The sequence below is a fragment of the Podarcis muralis genome, chromosome 4, assembly GCF_964188315.1.
Source record: "Podarcis muralis chromosome 4, rPodMur119.hap1.1, whole genome shotgun sequence".
NCBI lineage: Eukaryota > Metazoa > Chordata > Lepidosauria > Squamata > Lacertidae > Podarcis > Podarcis muralis.
Window position 1 is genome coordinate 71,972,080 of NC_135658.1, and position 9,523 is coordinate 71,981,602.

Sequence of the window (9,523 nt, forward strand, 5' to 3'; positions counted from 1 at the left end):
CACAGAGACCCTCTCCATAGCTTTCGTAATGGACCATTGCTTTTCCTTTGACTTTGGACAATGGCTGATCTCCCAGGTGATTTCCTGAACACAGGAAGCTGGTTTGACCTGTATTTTAACACTTTGCTAAATCCAATATCCGGCATCCAAGAATTAGAAGGGGGTTTCAGGCACCCCACAAACTCATAGCAATACTAAGGGACAAAGCAAAAAATGACAAGGGTAGTTATTTCCGCTTTTTTTGTTTTGTTTGCTTTTTTGTGTGTGTTCTTTTTAAAAACAAACTTGAACCATGAGGATAGAAGATCCTGTTCTCCATGCAATATGTGTTATTTTTGTGCGCAAAAGCATGAACATGAAAAGGAAGTAGGTGTTGAAATATACTCTCTGGAGTCAGCGTCCAGACACTTGAGACAAAATTTGAACCTCAAACCTTCACAGTGGCAGATGTGAATGAATAAACAGGTAAACGAATTGTTTTTTTCTTTTCTAAAAAAGGTAAAGGAAGAAGCAATCATTTTTACTAACAGGCTTAATTTATTATACAGTATTAGTTTTGACTGCTATTTCTTTTTTAAAAAAACTATTTACATGTAGTGTATTTATGATTAAGTGTATTGCAAAGTCTAGCTCTGTTACTCAGGAAGCTGCTTTGGGTGGAATTCAGTTGCAAAGTTATTTAACTAGAAGGAGAGCATGTACAATGAACATTGAAGGAATATAAAAGATGAGTACTTATATGTTCCGAACGTATTTAGTGTATGTGCTTCTGGGTAAGGGGTTTCTGTGTGTAGTAGTAGTAGTAACAGGCTAATATATATCTATTTATATGTATGCAGGCATCTGGATGCTTGTGAATTTTTACCAGACACAAATTTACCATCCACTTGGGTCAATTTCATTCCCAGAGTAAATAGCTCTTCTATACATTAGCAAGCATTTTGCATTAACTGTGATAATTTCACTCATTAACATGACAAATTCTCTTTGATAAAATATGCCTTTTTGAGAACAGAATTTCTCAACACTATACAGTGGTACCTCGGGTTACAAACACTTCAGGTTGCAAACACTTTGGGTTACAAACTCCCCTACCCCAGAAGTAGTACCTTAGGTTGAGAACTTTGCTCCAGGATGAGAATGGAAATTGTGTGCTGGCAGTGCAGCAGCAGCGGGAGGCTCCATTAGCGAAAGCGCGCCGCAGGTTAAGAATGGTTTTAGGTTAAGAACGGACCTCCGGACCGAATTAAGTTCGTAACCCGAGGTACCACTGTACTGCAGGTTTAAGGACTTTAGATAATTTCTGTCAGTCTAAGGAAACATAATAATTTCCCTAAACCCCACCACCTAGCAAGATCTCTGAATATTTATATGCATTGGATAATGGTTATTGTGCCCCTCCCACAGTTTTAAAAGCATCCCAAAAGTATGTTAGATTCTGTATTTTTTAAAGAGCTTATTTGAAATTCAGGGGCATGTTTGGGGAAGAACAGTTAATAATACAAATGAGGTCAATGGACATTCATTACCTCTAGTTTACATGTCCCACAGAAAGATAGGGGAAAATTCTGATTGGCAGGAAAGGATCTCCCATGAGCCTTTGCAGTAATCCTGAGGTGCACAAGCTTACTAATTGTTATGTGGGCATCTGAGCCCTCCAATGCAACTCACCTTTACATATAGCATGGGGTTTGGTAGTTGTTCTCTCCACACACCCAGTTCATCAGGAACTTGGAATTGGATTGGATGGGCTTCCTCTGTCTACCTGACCAAAGAAGATGTCTTGCCAGGCATATCAGTGGATTGGTTTTATTTCACACTGTTTAATTTATACCAGGAGTCCGTAAGAATAATCTTTCCAGTCAGAATGGCATGCAATCCTGGGGAGGGAAGAAGAGGAGAACAGGCAACTATCTCTTGCAGTTGGCTCACTAACTGGCTTTACTAAACTTAGTCTGTAAGAAGGCAAAAGCCTCTCACCACCATGTTTGCTCCGAGCCTCCTTTTGTGGCACACTGTGATTGGGAAGGCACTGGTTGGTTGGTTGGTGGTTTTACAGGGGAAAGATATCTGGAAGATTGTGACTAGTGGTGTGGCTGTCACTTCTGTAGGGCTGCCCCATATCCATAGTCAGGGCTTACGCTACCTATAGGCAAGGTGATGCGAGTACCTCAGGCAGCAGATGCTGGGGGGAGGGCAACGTAGTATCTGTTCCTCCTGACCCATAACCATTCTCCTTTATTGGAGGATAAATCTGTGTGTGTACCATGCGGCTTGTCCTGTACTACCTAAGCTAGCCTTCTGCCCTCAGGCGCAAAGGTGGATGCTGTCCTGTCACCAGTGCTGAAACGAGATTCAGTGGCCAGCCCGCTCATCTTCTATATATGGAATGGTGTAAAGGGGGTGCTATTTTGTTTTGGCCTGACCCTATCAATGCTTGATGTACATGCTTCCACGTGGAAGGTTGAATGACATGAGGGAGGTACACACATCCCTCCCATACATTCATGAGCGTTGGCATGCATGTATCTTATTTTGATTTGTTTTATTAAAATATCGACATCTCACTTTACAGCGTCCTCACCATGGTGTCACCCTGGCACTGAACATGTAGGTGGAATTACTTCTCAAGGGTGCATGTTGGCACACAAGGCTGGCATGTACAATCCTACTCCCACCATGTATTTATGAATACAATATGTGAGATGGGCATGTGCTACTCATGGCAGTGCCATCAGCTCCCAGAGAGCTACTGGGATTAAAGCAAAGCTCTGGTATTGTTCCATTCTTCATGGATTGCTAATTTCTTTCCAGGTGTAATTCAGAAGAAAATGGTCTTGAGCTTTTCAAGCCCCAAGTGTTCTAGGACTGGGATATCTCATGGACTATCTTGAGCTATCCTCCTGCAGATACCCACACAAGTAACTCAGATCAACTGTTCCACTGCCATTTGATGCACACCAGGTGAGCACAAGAGGCAGCTTTTTCAGCCATGGAATCAGGGCTATGGAATGCGTTCTCCAAGAAGGCCCACTTGGTTCCATCACTGGAGGCCCTTGAATTTTAAAGGTGCTGCTTATATATGGGTACAGCTTATATTTGGGCCAACACGGTATTATTATGGAATAGGATGTCCCTATTTTCATTGGAGAAATGTTGGAAGATATGAGATCTGCCCTCTAAAATGGACTGCTTCACCCTTCTTAAAGGTTGCGGTGGCTCTACCAATGGCCTTAGCTGTTAGTCACTTGAACACGGGTCATGGGGATATATATTTTTGTGCACACTCAACACTTGTAGCATTTGCAGACTCACACAAGAAGCAACTCTCAGCATAAAGCATATAAGGAAACACTTCACAACAGGAAGTGCGTGAGTGGGCCAAGAATTTCTTCAACCTCCTCTTGGGGAGCTTTTAGAGTCTCTGGAAGCAGGGCTCCCTCTTCTTTTCTCGGTTACAAAACAGCAGTGAGGAAAGACGGTCACGAAAGGAAACGTATTTCACAAGAAGTGAGTTCCTGCAAGTGAAATGTACAACAGGAAAGCAAAAGCAAAGAAAATTGGGTTTATTTCCTGACTTCATCATGTCTGCAGCTACTCACCCAAACTACTCTCATCAGTAAACACATGGTGAAAATACAGCAAGCTGCAAAAAGTGTTTGCCCCCATTTCCCCCTCTCTCTTCTGTACTCCTTGACCTCTGTATTACCTAAAATGGCCAGCACACATTCCTGCGTATTAATCCAAAATAATACGATTCTCTTGTTTTTAGAAGCATACCTGGATCTCCAGTGTAGAATGACAGTGAGGCTGAACTTTAGGAAACAAAAAAGAAATGGTCTTCCCTACACAGCTTTCTAGCTCAGTGAACCTATGAAATATGCACATCAGGACAGAGGAAATAGTATGCGTCTACTTCTTAGGATGATTTGAGACCAGGGTTTAATTAATATTCTAAATGAGTCACTGAGAGATTTCACGTGGCCTGTTAGCAACAGGTTTCTTAAAAATGTAACAGGTTTTCTCTGGAAAGCGACAATCCGAATTAAAGGCACAGGGTGGGGGAATACAAGTTGTGAATGCATAAGAATGCAGTGTCATGTGAACAATGGAGAAAAACAACAACTTGCAAGCATGAGGTGTGCCAATCCCATTATGAACACCCATCTAGAAGCACCCTGCTCTTAAAATGGTTTCTGGTGATAATTAGCAATAAAATTTCTGAGCGTCTATGTGCACTTTAAAAAATAAATAAATGCTGGAACTATTTATGGAAAGGAAAATCCTACACAATATAGGAAAGGGCACCTCTTGTGTATAGAAGAGTTGTGGGGTTTTTTTTGGCAAATGTAGCTCTTCATGGCATAGCACTGGGTGAATGAGAAAAGTTGCACCCACTACCAAAAGAACACGATTCTGGTCCTCTGTCAGCTCAGCTTAGATGCAGCCTCATGTTGCTGAACCTTATTAACTTCTGTAGGTGAGGATACACGTAACTGATTCATGTATGATAATAATCAAGTGTTCCTTTGGTGACAGTCCCTATATCTTCACAGACACTAAGCAAGCCTTCAACTTCGTGTCGCATTTTCCATAGCCCCTGGCTCATATATATCAATACGTAGTCTGAAGCATCATCCATGTTTCAGGTTTACCTTCTCCTGAGCGAGTCACGATAATCCTACTGAGAGATTGTTGTGTTAATTAGGATTAGAGAACTGGCCAGTTGGCTATCATGGTTGAATAACACAAACTATTCCACCTGGTCCCAACAGCACGGCATAATGGCAGAAAGTACCCATGTAAATCTAGAGAAAGGTAGGTAGTGCGGACTTGTGTATGATCCCTGTAATATAATGCTTTGCCCCATCTAACTTTAGGCATTTGCTGCTGAATTTGTCGGTTCCGCAGCAACAGATGTTGCCTCTCCTCTCTTGTGGAGCTGCATGTTTTTGTGCCACCTCCTGTCCATCTTCTGCAACTGCATCAGGCATCCAATTTCTCCCTATGTCATTTGCATGTTGGGGTAAACCAGATGTGATGCCATGAAGTGTGAAAATACCCAGTGTTTATTAGTAAAATGGTCCACTGCACTAATCCACTATCCCTAATGGTTATGAGCTTTTGTGGTATTTACTTTTTACATGCTTTTAGGTATCCATTTTTTTAAAAACAAAACACCACATTTGTGTAATAGACAGAGGTTAAAGTACATATATTACCATACTGCTTGCTTACAATGAAGGATGTTACATATACGTTTCCTTTTTAAATCTAGAACTAAGACTCCACCAGCTTTCAGTTCTTTTCAGAAGAAGGATGCCTCAAGATATGCCACTCATCCCAACATCGAAAGCCTTGTTCCCTCCTGTAAGGCCTGTGTCAGATGACACATCTGAGATGCTTCGAAGCTATGCACTCCAGGTCACTTTGTCTACCATCTTCTCAGTTATTGCCTGCATCAGTATCCCACTCAACCTCATCTGCTTGTGGTTCCTGTGTCGGTATTCGAGGCCTTGGACTCCCACCATTGTGTTGTGCATCAATCTGGCCCTTGCTGATTTTGTCTACAGCATGATCCTCCCCTTTCAAATAGTTTACCATATACGGGGAAACAACTGGCCCTTTGAGGATGCTCTGTGCCGTATTGTCACCGTTCTGTCCTATGGTAATGTGCACTGTTCCCTTTTGACCATGATGTGCATCAGCATTGAGCGCTACCTGGGAATCGTCCACCCTTTGCGCTACAAAGCCATGAGATCCATGCGAACCTCTGTCCTGACATGCGCCCTCATTTGGGTGTTTGTCTTACTGCCCCTCGTCCCACTCATGATGACCAACCTAACAATTCGTGTACAAAACCTGGATATAATCACCTGCTTTGATGTTTTGCCTAAAGAGATGTTTGATGACAAGCCAGCACGCTTCATCGCTTACTTTGGCTCTCTGGTATTTTTCTTCTTTTTCCTACCACTGCTCATCATGGGGTTTTGCTACTTCTCAATCATCATAACACTTCTCCACTCCCATTCCACCCAACTCAGAGAAACTAAGAAGCAGACTGTCTGTTTGATAATAGTGTTGCTACTGGTGATCACGGTTTGTTACTTGCCTCACATTATCATGTCAATTATCCATTACGTCTTCACTATTCAGAAAAAATCATTTTATTTTGAATATAAAATTTCATTTGCAGTAGCCACCATCAATTGCTGCCTTGACCCATTGGTTTATTACTTTGGCTCCAAAGAGTTTCGGCGAAAGATACAGAAGAAGCTCTGCAGATGCGTAACTGTTGGGGTCAGTGAAAATACTCCAATCTTTTCAGAGCATGATATCCAAATAACACCAATGCAAAAAGTATTGAATAGATAGTCTGTATTGCTCTGGAATGTAATAAACTTTGCCAGTGCACTGTATTGACCTCAAGAAAAATCAGGAGCTAATTCATTGCAGAACCTCAACTGCCAAGTTACACAGAACTATTTTGCCAAACGTTTCTGGAAGATCAAATGGACTACAATTATCACACATGAGTCTATTTCTTTTGAGTAAAGGCAACTAATGTCAAAGTCCAGTTAGACTGGTGCAGCTGAAAGACACCTGTCTTATTAAGAGACACCTGCAAATGTAGCATGAGGAGGAAAGCATGTGTTTAACCACTTTTGACTGTGCAGAATTTATGGAACAAATATTAGTAGAAATATTTGGTTGAATGGAAACAGACATTTGTTAAGACTGCCTTCCTTGAATGTCACAAATTACCTGTGCCACTAAGTCACAAAAGAATGCAACTACCTGGAGTACAGATTCTCAGTAATTAGAATGATCTTGTAATTTGTTCTTTGTTATTGATGTTGGTCTGACAAAGCTTTGTATGGACAAATCTTTGTATAAGCACCTGTATAAGATGGTGCTTGTCATCTCAGGTAACAATATTGCAAGTGCCATTCTTAAATACTACATTCATATAGTTTTAATAAAAGAATGTTTATTGTGTCTGCATTCCAATCTTAAGTTAATGTTCTTCTTTGCTGTCTTTGGAATATTCAAATCTGGGATAACCATGAGAGATCAGGGTCAATTTACACAACCGGCAGAATCAAGTGACAAAACTGTTCCTGAACCATATTATTGCTATGGAATGAGATAGGGTGGAATCTCAATATTGTAGAGAAAGGCAACTATTTCTTGGAGGAGTTCTGTGCTGAACTCACTTAAATGTTATTTGTTTGCTAAAAAGTTTGAGCCCAACACACAGGCTTCAATTTGTGAACAGTTACTAATTGTGCTTGGATAACTTCAAGCTTTTTCTCACCTCTCTCCAATTTTGTTACCCATTGCTTGGTAGTCCTGTCATGTAGATGGTCTTCATCAGTGTGGACCAGGGGCTGATGAATAGCAGTCTGGCCTTCAGCATTGCCTAGATACAAGACTTCCTGGGAACCACATGTAAGCTGCACTGAGTTCCCTGGAGGGAAAAACAGGTTATAGATATAATAAATAGCATCCAGACATACCTCCAAATGTATATGAAAGTCATTTCTGTAGAGGACAGTCATGTATGTTATATCAACCAAGCCTCATATTTCATTGTGATCCTTTTTATGTATTTATAGCATTTTTACCCCATTCTTCAACCACAAAGGCTCTGAGATTGTGGTCCTCAGGCTTATAATCCAGAAGACATGACTAGATCCTGGGGCAGAAATTCAATTCAGTTTTCATTTAAAGGTGAACGTACCTAATTCACACTTTATGAAACCTACATAAACTGAGAAATACATGAAACACAACCATCTATCAAAATTTGTGCTTCTCTGAATTTTGCAATACAGTTCTCCAACCAAGTAATGTACATATACTAGCAGGCTTCCTCAACCTTGGGCCTTTTGAGACTACAGTTCCCATCATTCCTGGCCACTGGTCCTGCTAGCCAGGGATCATGGGAGTTGTAGGCCAAAAACATCTGGAGGCCCAAGGTTGAGGAAGCCTGTATATTAGGGTAACATGTTCCATAAAAATGCATATATTGATGAAAATAACATACAAAAATGCATTATATTACAAGGAAATGCTGTGCAAAAATGTGTATATTTGGGGGAATTACATTTGAAAATGTGCACATTAGGAGGAATTTGCAGTAAAAAGTTCATGAATTTTCATGAGGTTGAGAGATAGGCGTGGGGGCAGTGGCGTAGCGTGGGTTGTCAGCACCCGGGGCAAGGCAAGTAATTTGCGCCCCCTAACCCGTGGATTTGCGCCCCCTAACCCGTGGATTTGCGCCCCCTAACCTGTGGATTTGCCCTAACCCCAGATGTTGCGCCCGGTGCGGCTGGCCCCCCCTGCACCCCCCACTGCGTGGGGGCATCTGTCTCAATTTCTTCTCCTAAGATAGGATACTCTGCATCAGCAGTGGGAGCTGGACCCACTCAATGGGGCTGGTCACTTGTCAATCACATGACAGCATCAGGTGACAAATTCAAAGAGGCTTACAGTCAAACTATACCTGCAAATGGAGAGGGAAAATGTGTGCTTGCAGGTACAGTTAGCTTCAAAGGTGTGCATTTTCAGGCAAGGCCTTTGCAAGTGCTGAGGCTTGCAAAGCCCTTGCCTGACAGCATGCCTTGAAAGGAGGTCAAAGTGGGTCATGGGCCAAAGAAAAGAACTGCTTGGCCTAAATAGACCTGTGGGCTGATGGTTCTCCACGTGCTGCTCTGTATGTAGATGCCCTTCCCTGAAAATCTCCAGTGTTGAAGACTGCAAAATGTTCCCCTAATAAGCTTGTTCTCATTTCTCAACTGTTCTTCCAGTTACTGCATTTCCCCTAATTTTAAAACTACTTCAACCTTATAGTAGTTTAATGCTGCAATCTTTTCCGTGAGGTATGCTGGAGAAAAGGACAGTTGCTCAACTCCTTACCCTGATGCAACACCAAATTAGGCTGATTTACTGAAATGATGAGCAAAGATGGGCAAACATACTTGTCTACTCATCCCCAAACCAAGTACCCACCCCCCCCTCCAAAAAAAGGTAGAGAAGAGAGAGGACCATCAAGCAGCTGAATTCCCCTTTCTCTTCCACAATTACCTCAAGGTGTGTGTATAGTGGGACATCCTTACTGTAGGGAAAAGATAGGCCTTCTCCCTGGCAGCAAATAACACTCATCAGGGCATAAGAGCCCGATGGAATTAGGCCAGTTACTTATCTAGTCTAGCAGCTGATTCTCACAGCGGCTAGCTAGACACCTATGGAAAGCCATGAAGAAGACCCTGGGCACAAGGGCTCTCTCCCCCTTTGCAATTTCTTGCAACTCGTGATTGACTTTTCACACACAATTTCCTGTTGAAAATCACGGAGCTTATAGTCAAGCCATGGTCCCTATCCTAGCCTCCACTGTGTGGTACCCTTCACTGAAAGGGGTGACCAGCAGAAAGGAAGAACAGTAGGAGACAAGGGTGCAAATCCCATTTCAAATTTACTCCATTGTGGCAGCAGTAGCTAGAAATTGTGCTGCTCAATC

At 42.1% G+C, this 9,523-nt stretch overlaps 1 protein-coding gene across 2 annotated transcripts; it reads left to right on the forward strand.

The window, feature by feature from the left end:
- Positions 1-201: 201 nt before the first annotated feature.
- On the forward strand, positions 202-7,005 carry LOC114595349 (P2Y purinoceptor 8-like). Of its 2 annotated transcripts, none has more exons than XM_028725641.2 (2): positions 202-465; positions 5,279-7,005. In XM_028725641.2, the coding sequence occupies exon 2, from the start codon at positions 5,320-5,322 to the stop codon at positions 6,373-6,375; it is 1,056 nt and encodes a 351-aa protein (XP_028581474.1). In that variant the 5' UTR covers positions 202-465; positions 5,279-5,319; the 3' UTR covers positions 6,376-7,005. The 2 variants fall into 2 exon arrangements, with proteins under 2 accessions (XP_028581474.1, XP_077783673.1); XM_077927547.1 differs by lacking the exon at positions 202-465 and adding an exon at positions 2,786-2,964.
- The last annotated feature ends 2,518 nt before the right edge of the window (positions 7,006-9,523 follow it).